Raw genomic sequence first — 15150 nt, forward strand, 5'->3', positions numbered from 1 at the left:
TGCTTCTTAGAGTGTCTTCCTTCCTTATTGTAACTGGGGTTTAACATAAGACTATTGTATTTTTAAAACTTCCTGTACAAGTACTCCTCGACTGACGACCACAATTGAACCCCCAATTTATGACCCGCAGTGGCGCAGTAGTTAGAGTGCAGTACTGCAGGCTACTTCTACTGCCTTCCAGCTGCCTGAAATTTGGCAGCTCAAACCTCACCAGGCTCAAGATCGACTCAGCCTTCTGTCCTTCCGAGGTCGGTAAAACGAGAACCCAGATTGTTGGGGGCAACAGGCTGACTCTATAAACCGCTTAGGGCTGTGAAGCGGTATATAAGTCTATGTGCTATCCTAGTTCTACTTTCATGAGAACCTGGGAGGGGCTTATCTGGGATGCTTTCTCAGCTTACGCTCCTGCCCCAGATTCAGCCCTCCTTAATCTGACTATTGTCAGCTCTTCTTCCTGTCCTACGATGTCCCAACTTGGTCAGTTAGAAATGAAAGGTCCATTGTTAGCAAAAGTACACTTGACCAAAGCCAAGCGGTTACAGAAGAAGCAAAGCTGGATCTGGGATTTTCGCGCCCAAAGCGTATGGTTAACTTTTCCCTTCTTCCCAGCTTCCCCACTGGTTATCAACGAGTGTCCAATTAGGTGCTAGCAAATTGTTGGGGTAACAGTCTCTGTCTTTGTGGGTGTTGTGGCCTGTCGGCCGCCAGACCCTTCAGCAGCCGAATCAGAGGAGGAGGGGTGGGAGTCAGGATCAGCCTCAAGGCAACCAGAGAGCTGTTAAAGAGAGAGACAGAGGTGGAGCCTGGGCCACCTGTCAGCCCTCCGATGGAGGGTCAACAACCCCCAGGTCTGGAGGTGGCTGATGAGGAAGAGGAGGAACAACTGGGTCCAGTGCCTGACATGCGGATGCGCAGAAGGCAGAGGAGAGGAGAGGAGAGCAGTGGAAATCTATAGGCTGGTCCTTGGGACGGAAGAGCCACCGCTGCTATTGAAGCCCCACCCTAGCTCTGGGAATCAAAGGCAGAGGCCGGAGATGAATAGATGTGTATAGATTCATCTGACCCTCCCCTTATCCCCCTCCCTTGTTGAGTATGGCAGGCTGATAGCAGGCAATGCACGATGTAGCAGGATGGCAGTCCTGACAGCTTTTTCTCTCTTCCCGCTACCTCTCCTAACCTGCTAACAATGGCCACATCTGGCAGCAGCTGCTCCCATAGTTAAGGCGAAGTGTCAGGGTTCCAAATGGCATCCAAAATTAAATCAGAGTCCAAGGCAAAGTATTGCTGAAAGTTCCAATTTATTAAGAGAGCCATGTTTGCACATCTGGGACAACCCGAATCTGAAAGATTCCCGGTTTTCCCCACCCGGTTGAAAGTTCAAGATCTTGTCCCCCCACCCACAAGTCCATCCCATGGTCCAATCTCTCCACTGCCACGCTGGCAGCTTCCACCTATTCAAATCTGGTCAGGTGCAGAGGTGCAAAGACAGAGGATGACCTTGGCTTTCTAGAAAGAATGTTGTTATGGCTACCTATCATCGAACTCCGTATTTTCCCACCATAGAAAATTCATAGTAGAATAATAGAAAGTGTGGCAGGCCAAAGATCCAAAAGGAATATGGCTGCAGGCCTGACACCAAGCATTGCATTCTAATCCTGCCATTTCCAACACCCCCCCCCCCCCCGCTCCACAGTCTCCATAGATTCCATCCAGGAAGTGTGCGAAGGGAAACAGTCGGAGATCTTCCAGCGCTACAGCGACGGCAGCTTCGATCCCAACTGCTGCTTCACCATCTACTATGGGGACCACATGGAATCCCTCGACCTGGTGTCCTCGAACGGAGAGGAAGCCCGGATGTGGATCACCGGCCTCAAGTACCTGATGGCTGGGATCAGCGATGAAGACAGTCTGTCCAAACGGCAGAGGACCAGAGACCAGTATCCTTTTGGGGTGGGGGATGATGGGATCCAGAGCTTATAGGATGATGAAGAAACTGGGCAGCCATTTGTCTGAAATGTTTTAAGAGTTTCCTGCCTGAGCAGAGGGTTGGTCTAGAAGACCTCTGAGGTCCCTTCCAACTCTGCTATTCTATTCTATTCTATTCCATTCTATTCTTATTTGTGTTCTATTCTGTTCCTTATTCTTTTCTATTTATTCTATTTTATTATTCTATTCTATTCTTATTCTTTTCTATTTATTCTAATCTAGTATTGCAGGCTACTTCTGCTGCCTGCCGGCTCCCTGCAATTTGGCAGTGCGGATCTCACCAGGCTCAAGGTTGACTCAGCCTTCCCTCCTTCCGAGGTGGGTAAAATGAGGACCCAGATAGTTGGGGGCAAGAGGCTGGCTCTGTAAACTGCTTAGAGAGGGCTGGAAAGTGATATATAAGTCTAAGTGCTATTGCTATCTTCCTTCCTTCCTTCCTTCCTTCCTTCCTTCCTTCCTTCCTTCCTTCCTTCCTTCCTTCCTTCCTTCCCAGTGGTTAGAATGCAGCATTGCAGGCTAACTCTGCTGACTGCCAGAAGTTTGATTCTGACCGTCTCAAGGTTGACTCAGCCTTCCGTCCTTCCGAGGTGGGTAAAACGAGGACCCAGATTGTCGGGAGCAAGAGGCTCACTCTGTAAACCACTTAGAGAGGGCTGTAAAAGCCCTATGAAGCGGTATATAGCAATAGCAATAGCACTTAGACTTATATACCGCTTCACAGTGCTTTTACAGCCCTCTCTAAGCTGTTTACAGAGTCAGCCTACTTCCCCCCCCCCCCCCCAACAATCTGGGTCCTCATTTGACCCACCTTGCTAAGGACTGAAAGCTGAGTCAACCTTGAGCCTGGTGGGATTTGAACTGCCAAATTGCAGGCAGCCGATAGTCAGCAGAAGGAGCCTGCAGTACTGCACTCTGACCACTGCGCCACGGTGGCTCCTATAAGTCTAAGGGCCATGGCTGTTGTTTCTAACCAAAACTCCATCCTTGCCAAGTTTCTTATTCCATTCGGGAGAAAGTGCAGACTTCTCTCACGCACCGCCTTTGAGAGAATTTTTGAGATTTGACCTGAGAATTACAATTTTCAAAAGATGGTTTCGGTGGGCAAAGATCGGCGCGCCCTGCCGTTCCCAACATAAGTTGGTACGAACAATCAATCCGATGGCTCTCCGGGAAGGAGAGTTGGTTTTTCTGCCTCTTCCTCCCTCCTTCTTTCTGAGCCGTCCTTTCCCTTTCCTTAACTCCGGCTAAATGTGGTTGAAGCAAACGTTTGACGAAGCGGATAAAAACGGCGACGGCAGCCTGAGCATTAACGAGGTCCTTCAACTGATGCACAAGCTAAATGTCAACCTCCCCCGTCAGAAAGTCAAGCAGATGTTCAAGGTAAGGCGCCATCATGCCGATACACGGCATCTAATGAGGCAGGTAGCGGTCGCTTAGAGGGACGGCCGACCTCGGAAGCAATTGCGGATGTATTTCTGGCCGTCTCCGCCTCGGGCTTACCACCAGATGTTGGGGTTTGCAGCTGTTGTGGCTTGCCAGCTGCCAGCAGAGTTAGCAGCAGACTCGGACAGTGAGAAGGTTGGGGAGGAACTTGGACCAGTGCTGGAGTCTGGGGGAGGCTCTGATGAATGATCAGCGTCAGGCGTAGAGATAGAGCCAGGGCCGTCGGACATTTCCCAGCCACTGGAGAGGCAGCTGCCTTTGGAGGCTGAGATGAGTGAGGAAGAGGAGCAGCTGGGGCCTGCTTCAGATGCAGGTATGCGCACAACAGATAGGAGAGGAGGGCAAGGGAGGACAAGGAGTCGACTTGGGAAGCAAAGCACACGTGGACGCTGAATGGCCCCTCCCTGGCTGGGGAATAAATAGAAGGAAAGAGGAGTGGTGGTCGTAGGAGACAACAGTTCGCATTTCTGAAGATTTTGCACATTGTGTTTCGTGCCACAAAGACTGCTTCCCAGAACTTCATTTGCAGCCTTTCGGCTGGGAGCTCAACGGCCTTGCATTTATCGTAAGGAGCTGATAAGGACTATTGTTTCCGTTAACTTCTCGCAGGACTCTTGTCTGGACTTTCTGTCGGTGAATGTAGTTCATTCCCAAGGTATAAAAAAGAGGGGGGGGTGGTTTGTGACCCGCACACTTGCAAATAGGCCCTGCAACATATTACCCAGCTCCCAGGGTGGAAACCCAGAACGTAGACTAATTGCGTCGGAAGGGACTTTGGAGGTCTTCTAGTCCAGCCATCACTAACTGGCTGTCTGTGGACCGCTGGCGGCCTGCGAGAAAATTTCGGTGATCTACAGAAAAATTATGTGCATGTTTTATATTGCACTAAATCAGGGGACCTCAAACTATGACCCCTGGGCCGGATACGTGCTATGAAGGTCTTCTCTTAAATAGAAGATTTTTTTCTCTTTTATCTGGGTTTCCTGCCTAAGCAGGGGGTTGGACTAGAAGACCTCTCCAAAGCCCCTTCCGACTCTTTTTTTATTCTGCTCTCGGAGTTTGATTGTTTTCTTGCAGATGTTTCATATCCCAAACTAAGTAACATCCCCAGTCTTACCTAGCTGATGAGGTCAGCTAGTTTGGGGTAATGAGCCTGAGCCGCAAACATTCTCCTCTATTAGCTTTCTTGCATTTCGTGAGCCCTGATGAGGTTACCTAGTTTGGTAAGGAAACGTCTTCAAGAATACCATCTCCGTAAAGAATTGGACTTGCCAGACCATTGAGAGGTTGCCTTCAGAAGTGGTGGGAGCTTCATCCCTGGAGGCTTTCAAGAAGAAACTGGACTGCCATATGTCAGAAATTGCGCAGGCTCTCCTGCTTGGGTGGGGGAGGGGTTGGACTAGATGACCTACAAGGTCCCTTCCAGCTCTGTTAATCTCGAGACAAGTTGTCTGATTGGGCTACACTTAACGTTTTCAAAGTGACCAGCCCGCGTACTGTCAGCCGATCTGTCAGTCAACCTCTATTTTCCCCACTTAAATCTATTATTTAAAATTGCCAGGGCTGCAGTAGAATATCTCTTCATTTTTACGTTTCTCACACAGGTCATTGATGCAACACTGGGTGGGAGGGGGAAAAAAAGATCCTACTAAAATCTCTTTCAATTGCTCCCAATCAATCCATCCCATGTTTAGCTGGAGGCAGTAATCTCCCCCCAAAAACGAAAAAGAAGCAATTTCTGTGGAACTCAGCAAGCGAGAACTTTTATCTATTGTTAGCTTTCTTTCTTTTTAATAAGCTTTCTCTCCCTTCTTTCTTTTTTTTTAAAAAAAATCTTCCTTTCTTTTGTCTCTGCCTCGAATAAGCTTTCCCCTGCAAACGCCCGCAATCAAGAGATAGCAGTTAACCGTTGAAAGTTAGATAGAACACTCTTTAATGTGGGAAGATTTAAGAAAATACTTCCATCCGTAGAGGAAAATGCGGGGCGTTTTGCAAGCGCGGAAAAGAGAGGATGAAAATGAGAAATAGATACACCGATTATTTGCTAAAGATACACCAATTATTTGCTAAAGATTATTTGCCTAAAGATGCTAGAGACTGTTTCAAATTAACACTCTTCCTTTGTCAAAGGGAGTTTTTAAAGCCCTGGGAAGGAAATTTCATGCTCCTCTCCTCTCCGCTGTAAAACCTCATTTGCCATCAGTTTTGGTCGCCCCGATGTGAAAAAGATGTGCAGACTCTAGAACCATGATGGGGAACTGTTCTGACCCCCCTCTCCATGCCTGTGAATAAACCAGAACACATAAGGGATTGTGAAGGGATGCAGTGAAATCTCTCCATGCCGACTGCTCTTCTCCATGGTTCTATACGTACCGGATTCCCCATCTGTTATTCCTAGAAGTTGTGGGTGGTTCATCACTTGATGTTTAAAAAAAAAAGATTGGATAGGTACCAGTCTGAAATGGTCGAGGGTCTCCTGCTTGAGCAGGGGGCTGGACTAGAAGACCTCCAAGGCCCCTTCCAACTCTGTTATTCTATAGATGAGCTCTAGAGTCCGCTCTATTCTGATTGATTGATTGATTGACATGGTCTAGTGTCTCCTGCTTCAGCAGGGGGTGGACTAGAAGACATCTAAGGTTCCCCTCCAGCTCTATTCTGATTGATTGATTGATTGAAATGGTCTAGGGTCTCCTGCTTGAGCAGAGGGTTCGACTAGAAGACCTCCAAGGCCCCTTCCAGCTCTATTCTGATTGATTGATTCATTGAAATGGTCTAGTGTCTCCTGCTTGAGCAGAGGGTTGGACTAGAAGACCTCCAAGGTCCCTTCCAGCTCTATTCTGATTGATTGATTGAAATGGCCTAGAGTCTCCTGCTTGAGCAGGGGGCTGGACTAGAAGACCTCCAAGGCCCCTTCAGCTCTATTGTGATTGATTGAAATGGTCTAGTGTCTCCTGCTTGAGCAGGGGGTTGGACTAGAAGATCTCCAAGGTCCCTTCCAGCTCTATTCTGATTGATTGATTGATTGATTGAAATGGCCTAGAGTCTCCTGCTTGAGCAGGGGGCTGGACTAGAAGACCTCCAAGGCCCCTTCAGCTCTATTATGATTGATTGAAATGGTCTAGGGTCTCCTCCTTCAGCAGGGGGCTGGACTAGAAGATCTCCAAGGTCCCTTCCAGCTCTATTCTGATTGATTGATTGATTGAAATGGTCTAGTGTCTCCTGCTTCAGCAGGGGGTGGACTAGAAGACTTCTAAGGTTCCCCTCCAGCTCTATTGTGATTGATTGATTGATTGAAATGGTCTAGGGTCTCCTGCTTGAGCAGAGGGTTCGACTAGAAGACCTCCAAGATGCCTTCCAGCTCTATTCTGCTTGATTGATTGATTGATTGATTGATTGATTGATTGAAATGGTCTAGGGTCTCCTACTAAAGCGGGGGCTCAGACTAGAGGACCTCTAAGGTCCTTTCCCTAGGGAATGCGATGGCTCAGTGTCTTAAAATGCTGAGCTTGTCGATCAGAAAGGTCAGCAGTTTGGCGGTTCGAATCCCTAGCGCCGCATAACGGAGCGAGCTCCTGTGATTTGTCCCAGCTTCTGCCAGCCTAGCAGTTTGAAAGCACTTTAAAAATGCAATTAGAAAAATAGGGACCACCTTTGGTGGGAAGGTAACAGCGGTCCGTGCGGCTTCGGGTGTTGAGTCATGCCGGCCACATGACCACGGAGACGTCTTCGGACAGTGCTGGCTCTTCAGCTTTGAAACAGAGATGAGCACTGCCCCCTAGAGTCAGGAACGACTAGCACAGATGTGCGAGGGGAACCTTCACCTTTAACTAAGGTCCCTTCCAGATCTATTCTGATTGATTGAAATGGTCTAGGGTCTCCTGCTTTAGCAGGGGGTTGGATTAGAAAACCTCCAAGGTCCCTTCCAGCTCTGTTCTGATTGATTGATTGATTGATTGATTGATTGATTGATTGAAATGGTACATGGCCTCCTGCTTGAGCAGGCGCTTAGACTAGAAGACCTCCAAGGTCCCTCCTAGGATTCTATATTCAACAATCTCAAAGCAGGCTGGCTGGGGAATTCTAGGAGTTAAGTCAGAGGGGGATCCAACCTAGAACTAAGGAGAAACTTCCTGACAGCCAGAACAATTAACCCGTGGAACTCCTTGCCTCCAGAAGTTGTGAATGCTCCAACCCTGGAGGCTTTGAAGAAGAGGTTGGACAACCCTTTGTCTGGCGTGGTGTAGGCTTTCCTGCCTGAGCAGGAGGGTGGGACTAGAAGACCTCCAAGGTCCCTTCTGTTACTCTCTCACTCTTGGCCGCATCTGCTTCCCCCTTCCGTTGTTCCCGCAGGAGGCTGACACGGACGACAACCAGGGAACGCTGGACTTCGAGGAATTCTGCGCTTTCTACAAGATGATGTCTACCCGGCGCGACTTGTACCTCCTCATGCTCACCTACAGCAACCACAAGGACTTCCTGGACCCCGAGGACCTCAAGCGGTTCCTGGACACCGAGCAAAAGGTAGGAGAAGTTGGAGAAGTTGTCACAGGCACACACACACACGCACAGAGCCCTCCTCTCTACCTCCTGCGGCCTCCCTTGGGCCTCCCCAGACACTCTTTCGGTTCCAGTTGCCAGCAGAATCACACACAGAGTCACAAATACACACACACACACACACACACACACACACACACACACCAAATATAGGTAGTCCTCGACTTACGACCACAATCGAGGCCGACATTTCCATTGCTAAGCCGGACGTTGAATTTTGCCCCGTTTTACAACCGTTCCTGCCGCCACTGTTAAGCGAGTCACTGCACTTGTTAAGTGAACCTGGCTTCCCTTTTCACTTTGCTTGTCAGAAGGCTGCCCCCCCCGCCCCCCGCCGGATGCTGCAACCGTCATAAATACGAGTCAGTGGCCAGTGGTCTGGATTTTGGTCACGGGGAAAGCCGCCACTTAAGTGTGAAAAACAATCCTTCCCCACCCCCCCACCCCGAACAACGCTGTTGTATCTTCACACGGTCAACGTACAACTTACAAATGTTGGGCTCCGTTGCAGTCGTAAGTCGAGGACTCCTCGGCTTACCACAGTTCGTTTAATGACCGTTCAGAGTTGCAACGGAAAAGAAGTGACTTACGACTGTTTTTCACACCGACGACCTTTGTAAGGATTTGAATCAAACTTCAGATCCTTGGCCACTGGTTCATACTTATGACCGTTGCTGTGTCCCCAGGTCAGGTGATTCCCCTTTTCCAATCTTCCAATGAGCCGAATCAACAGGGGGGGGGGGAGAGCTGGATTCGCTTAACAACCGGGTTACCAACTTAGTAACGGCAGCAATTCCGTTAACGGAAAAGTCGTAAACCGGGGCAACATTTACTTCACAGATGTCGAAATTCACTTAACAACCGAAATGTCAGACTCCACTGTGGTCGTATGTCGAGGACCACCTGTACCGACCACCGTCTATCCCAACTTCACTGCTTCCGCCTCCCAAAAGCAATAATCAGTTCTGCTCATTCATCGGCTCAGTCGTTTCTCGCGAAAACGTGACTTTTCCAAGAACTCTTCAAAGTGATTTTTTTTGCTGAAATACAGTTTGGACTATAAACGCCTGGTGTGAAAATAAGGTCACCTCCGACAATCGGGGAAGTTGTCCAAATATTTGCAGACAAACATAAATCATCTTGTGGGTTTTTTGCCCTTAAAAATAAAGTCCTTCTTAATATTGACAAACTTGTGGACCGCCGGTGGCCAGCAGAGCGGGCAGCAGATTCGGACAGTGAGGAGGGTTGGGGAGGAAGATGGGCCAGTCCTGGAGTCTGGGGAAGGCTCTGAGGAGGGCTCTGTGTCGGAGGCAGAGAGGGGGCCAGAGCCATATGCCAGTTATCAGCTGCCTTCAGAGTCGAACATCAGTGAGGCAGAAGAACAGCTGGAGCCTGTTCCCAGTGTGCGCATGCGCAGATGTCTCACTTAGCAACCGTGGGATCAATTGCTTTCGTAAGTTGAGGAGTTACCAGTACTTTTGTTGTTCTTCTTCTTCTCCTCCTCGCTGCCTTTCATCTTTTGCTCGGTTTACAATCTTGTCCGGTAAACGATTTTAAGGCAGTGGGTGCAATTTTGGGACGGGAAGCAAATCCTGATAAAATTTGTCGTCCTCGTTGAAGCGTCGGAGTTCTGGAATAAAACCCAGATACTTTTTTTCCCCCTGCCTCTTTGTGTTAAATGATTCATCCTTTCTACTTCAATGGCTAAATTCCACCACTAGGCACACCTGCCTGAAGGATATTTATGCGCTGTCGGTTTAACGGTCCATGCACCGATCTTGCAACTCTCCGAAGCGGTGCCTACTCTGTGTTTCCACATTGATTTACTGTCTGTTTTCCCATGGACTGAGCTGCAAGCTCTATACACATCCATTTATCCTGGCCCAGCGCTCGGCGTCAGTGAGAGAGAAATTCCAGGGCTTGTATTGCGATACGCTTGTGAAGCGTTGGCTGGATCTTACGCCTTTTATCTGTGTTGCAAACTGCTGTTTTGGGCGGGGGTTGCTATGAATCTCCCCAAATGGACTGGAATCAGAGTGTCCAAGAGGGGGGGGAGGGATGGAGGAAAGGAAAAATGAAAGAGAAGGGAAGGAAGGGAAAATGAAAGAAGAGGGAGGGAGGAAAAATGAAAGAGGAGGGAAGGAAGGAAAAATGAAAGAGGAGGGAAGGGAAGAAGGAAAAATAAAAGGAGGGAGGAAAAATGAAAGAGGAGGGAAGAAAGGAAGGAAAAATGAAAGAGGAGGGAAGGAAGGAAAAATGAAAGAGGAAGGAGGGAGGGAGGGAAGGAAAAATGAAAGAGGAGGGAGGGAGGGAGGGAAGGAAGGAAAAATGAAAGAAGGGAAGGAAGGAAAAATGAAAGAAGAGGGAGGGAGGAAAAATGAAAGAGGAGGGAAGAAAGGAAGGAAAAATGAAAGGAGGGAGGGAGGGAGGGAAGGAAGGAAAAATGAAAGAAGAGGGAGGGAGGAAAAATGAAAGAGGGGGGAAGAAAGGAAGGAAAAATGAAAGAGAAGGGAAGGAAGGAAGGAAAAATGAAAGAGGAGGGAGGGAGGAAAAATGAAAGAGGAGGGAAGGAAGAAAGAAAGGAAAAATGAAAGGGAAGGAAGGGAGGAAAAATGAAAAGGAAGGAGGGAGGAAAAAAGGAGGGAAGGAAGGAGAAATGAAAGAGGAAGGAAGGAAAAATGAGAGCAGAGGGAAGGAAGGAAGGAAAAATGAAAGAGGAGGGAGGGAGGAAAAATGAAAGAGGAGGGAAGGAAGAAAGAAAGGAAAAATGAAAGGGAAGGAAGGGAGGAAAAATGAAAAGGAAGGAGGGAGGAAAAAAAGAGGAGGGAAGGAAGGAGAAATGAAAGAGGAAGGAAGGAAAAATGAGAGCAGAGGGAAGGAAGGAAGGAAAAATGAAAGAGGAGGGAGAATGGAAGGAAGGAAAAATGCAAAAATTCCTGTTTTCTGTCTGAAAAACTCTTGAATTTGCTGGAGATCCCCAGTGCAGGCTTTCCACATAGAATATAGTTAGTCCTTGGCTTCCAATCATTCGTTTAGTGACTGTTTGGAATTACAGCGGTACTGACAACAGTGACTTATGACCGGGTTCCACAGTTAACGGCCATTGCAGCACGCACCCCACCCCACCCCACAGTCACGTGATCAAAATACTGCTTAAAACCTCTTTGCATTCGTCAGAAAAAGGAAACCCCGACGTTACAAGACCATGGGCTGAATGTCACTTGAATGCCCCCATTTGTATCCACACATCACATTTCTTTCTTTATTTATTTATTTAGATGAGCAATGTCACCAAGGAACACTGCTTGGAAATCATCAACCAGTTCGAACCTTGTCCGGAAAACAGGCAGCAAGGAGCCCTGGGGATTGACGGTAAGTTTTTAAACCAACCAATCCCATCACCTTCAGCAGGTGGGATGTTTTCAGTCACACAACCCAGATCGGGACAGTTCTGCGTGCATCAGGATTACCGCCTTACGGGTTCTGGCATTGCGTAGCTAAAAAGTCCGTAGAGATTATCCGTCATCCAAGTCATGGCTGCACAAAGGTGCTTTTTATTTTATTTTCAGGAGGCAACTGGACTTTCTTGGTGTTTTTTTTCTTTTGAAGACGTTTCACTTCTCATCCAAGAAGCTTCTTCAGCTCTGGCAGGATAGTAGGAACGGATTTCCAGAGGAGACAAAAAAAAAAAAATAGCAGACTACAGAAACCATTTGCACCTACTAGGATGACCCTGGGAGCATGGATAAACCTCCCAAGTCAGGGCTGAAATCCAGCAAGTTCTGACAGGTTCTGGAGAACCGGAAGTGGAAATTTTGAGTAGTTCGGAGAACCGGAAGTGGAAATTTTGAGTAGTTTGGAGAACCGGAAGTGGAAATTTTGAGTAGTTCGGAGAACCGGAAGTGGAAATTTTGAGTAGTTCGGAGAATCAGTAGTAGAAATTTTGAGTAGTTCGGAGAACCGGAAGTGGAAATTTTGAGTAGTTCGGAGAACCGGACGTGGAAATTTTGAGTAGTTCGGAGAACCGGAAGTGGAAATTTTGAGTAGTTCGGAGAACCGGACGTGGAAATTTTGAGTAGTTCGGAGAACCGGAAGTGGAAATTTTGAGTAGTTCAGAGAATCGGTACTTTAAATGTTTAGTAGTTTGGAAAACCGGTAGTGGTAATTTTGAGTAGTTCGGAGAACCGGTAGCGGAAATTTTGAGTAAATGCCATCAATGGCTGGTCCCAGAGTGGAGAGGGAATGGGAATTTTGCAGTATCCTTACCCTGCCACGCCCACCAAGCCACGCCCACCAAGCCACGCCCACAGAAACAGTAGTAAAAAAAATGAATTTCACCACTGCTCCAGGTGGCCTCAACGACCCTCTAGAACAGTGTTTCTCAAACTCCCCATAGCTGGCTGGGGAATTCTGGGAGTTGAAGTCCACAGGACTTAAAGTCGCCAAGTTTGAGAAACACTGCTCTAGAAGGATGCAAATGACCAGCTCTGTCTGCAAGGAATACCAATCCTTCCATTCCTCACTATATCCTGTCAGAGCTGAAGAAGCTTCTTGGATGAGAAGCGAAATGTCTTCAAAAGAAAAAGAAGAAAGTCCCGTTGCCTCCTGGAAAAAAAAAAAAGCACCTTTGGGATATTGTGTTCCTCCGGACGTTTGCTCAAAAACGGAATATCGCGTCTTATCCTCGTTTTGTGAAAAATGGGCTATTTCTCTCCCCTCATCTTTATTTTTTTCCCCCTGGGGCTGCTTTCCAAAAATGCCATTTTTAAATTGCGTCCAAATTGTCCAAAGGTAATTGATGTAACGGTAGTTTGATTTTAATTGAAACATCAATTAAACGTCACTAGTTTGGGTCTGTCCCCCAGCATTTGTAAATATGTTGAGCCCAAAGAGACTCCAGATGCAGGGAACAACAGTCATAAGTACAGCAACAAAATGAACAAAAATGAGTAGAAACTCGCACAGGTTTCAAACTGTCATGCCTTCACCCCCCAGGGCAGGAAATAATGGCAATTATACTTTTTAAAAAACTGGTCAAAAGAAATCTTAAGGTAGTAAAAGGCCCTCAGACATCAGACATAGTTTTAAAACACCCAATCAGGATGAGTGTCCTCTAAAAAGAATTCCTGACAAGCAGAGAATTTTCTCTTGTTTTTTTAAAAGAGAAAAGAGAGAGGGAGGGAGGGAGAGAGAGAGCAGAGAGGGAGGGAGGGAAGAAGAGAGGGAGCGAGAGGTGGGGAGGGAGGGAGAGATAGAGAGAGAGACAGAGGGAGGAAAGAAGAGAGGGAGAGAAAAAGAAAGACACGGAAGGAGGGAAGAAGAGAGGGAGAGAAAGAGATAGACACGGAGGAAAGGAGAGAGAGAGAGAGAGGAAGGAAGGGAAGAAGAGAGGGAGAGAAAGAAAGTCAGGGAGGGAGGGAGAGAAAGAGAGAGGCAGGGAGGGAGGGAAAGAGGGAGGGAGAAAAAGAAAAGAGAAAGAAAGAAAAGAGAAAGAAAGGAAGAGAAGAAAGAAAAGAGAAGGAAGGATATTCTGCATGATATTTGGAACGCTGACGGAAGGAAGGAAGGAAGGAAGGAAGGAAGGAAGGAAGGAAGGAAGGAAGGAAGGAAAGGAAAGAGCTGTTGGACAAAATTGCCAGCAGCCATCTCTAAGGTGTTTGTTGTTGTTGTTGTTATTATTATTATTATTAGCATTAGCATTAGCATTATGGTTGGGCACACAGTCAGCCAGATGTCTGGACTGAGATTGGCCATTCCATCCCCCCGTCAAGCCCTTCCCAAGGACCCAAGCTAGGCAGATGTCGGGGTTTCATCCCCCCCAAAAGTATCCTCGCCGGACGTCAGCTGTTCTGAATTTCAAGCTGAGATCCACACTTTCTAATAGCTGCTTTAGCGCCCTCTCCTTCAGCAGTCCTCGGAGAAATGACAGGGTCTCCTTGCCAGCTGCCCCATCCGTGGACTTGTTTGGCCGGACGCTGCCCCTGCAGGGAACAGCAGGTGGGAATCAATTGTCAAGGACACCTCACCCCCCCCCCCCTTTCCAGGGCATCTGCTACAGGCACCAATGTTTCCCTTACACCTGCTAGCAATTCCATCTTCAGTCACTGCAACCAGCTTTTTAATTTACTTTTACCATTTTTGGCCCCCAAAAACAGCCTGAAAATGGCCTGAAAAACAGCTTAATTTGGGGGCACTTTGGGGCTGTTTTGAAGCTATTCTCCAAAGCCCCTGAAGGCAGAACAAGAAGCAATGAGTGGAAACTGATTAAGGGGAGAAGCAACTTAGAACTCAGGAGAAACTTCCTGACAGTGAGAACAATGAATCAGTGGAACAGAAATTGCCTCCAGAAGTTGTGAATGCCCCAACACTGGAAGTCTTTAAGAAGATGTTGGATAGCCATTTGTCTGAAGTGTTGTAGGGTTTCCTGCCTAAGCAGAGAGGGTTGGACTAGAAGATCTCCAGGGTCCCTTCCAACTCTCTCTTCTATCCACATTCAGTTTAGTCTTGCAACGACGAGAACTCTTGAGATTTCTAGCTTTTATAAACTTCCCCCTTAAAAAGAAAAGTAAAAACCAGCACTTTCTCACACACACACAAACAAACACAAAGACACAACAAAAGGTTTCCTAAGATTGATGGGCAGCCGATTACAATCAAGCCACTTTCTGGCGCGTCCTTTTTGTTTTTTCTCCGGCAACACCCGCTTTGCCATGTCAGCTTCTCTTTTTTCTCCCCACGTCCTCCCCTCCCTCCCAAAAAATAACTCTAGCAGTTACTCCCCCCCCTCCCTTGTCCGAAGCTGTCGCTTTGCGGAGTGTCCACCTTCATAAAAATATCGATTCTGTGCGACCAGATTGAGTTAAAGTCAGGTTTGAAAAATGAGTCTGCCTTTGTTTTATTCCGATAAGGAATTGAGAGAAGGAGAACAGAAGATAAATGGAGATGGATGGAGAACCACTTGGGGAAAAGATAGATAGATAGATAGATAGATAGATAGATAGATAGATAGATAGATAGATAGATAGATAGATAGATAGATAGATAGATAGATAGATAGATAGATAGATGATAGATAGATAGATAGATGATAGATAGATAGATGATAGATAGATAGATAGATAGATAGATAGATAGATAGATAGATAGATAGATAGATAGATAGAT

At 47.2% G+C, this 15150-nt stretch overlaps 2 protein-coding genes across 3 annotated transcripts in view; one reads left to right on the forward strand and one right to left on the reverse strand.

The window, feature by feature from the left end:
• TTC34 (tetratricopeptide repeat domain 34) overlaps nucleotides 1-15150 on the reverse strand; it is a gene marked incomplete at its 5' end in the record, with an annotated part of 233841 nt that overhangs the window by 17336 nt on the left and 201355 nt on the right. The gene's annotated exons all lie outside the window — the stretch shown is intronic.
• PLCH2 (phospholipase C eta 2) overlaps nucleotides 1-15150 on the forward strand; it is a gene marked incomplete at its 5' end in the record, with an annotated part of 91820 nt that overhangs the window by 8378 nt on the left and 68292 nt on the right. The window contains 4 exons of one of the 2 annotated variants that reach the window (XM_081954898.1): nucleotides 1694-1937; nucleotides 3237-3366; nucleotides 7780-7950; nucleotides 11265-11358. In XM_081954898.1, the coding sequence (XP_081811024.1) occupies nucleotides 1694-1937; nucleotides 3237-3366; nucleotides 7780-7950; nucleotides 11265-11358 (639 nt within the window). Of the gene's footprint in view, nucleotides 1-1693; nucleotides 1938-3236; nucleotides 3367-7779; nucleotides 7951-11264; nucleotides 11359-15150 lie in introns of those variants that run through there. The other variant, XR_014175529.1, reaches the window with a different exon arrangement.

Source organism: Natrix helvetica (assembly GCF_964273705.1).
Source record: "Natrix helvetica genome assembly, chromosome: 5".
Taxonomy (NCBI): Eukaryota; Metazoa; Chordata; class Lepidosauria; order Squamata; family Natricidae; genus Natrix; species Natrix helvetica.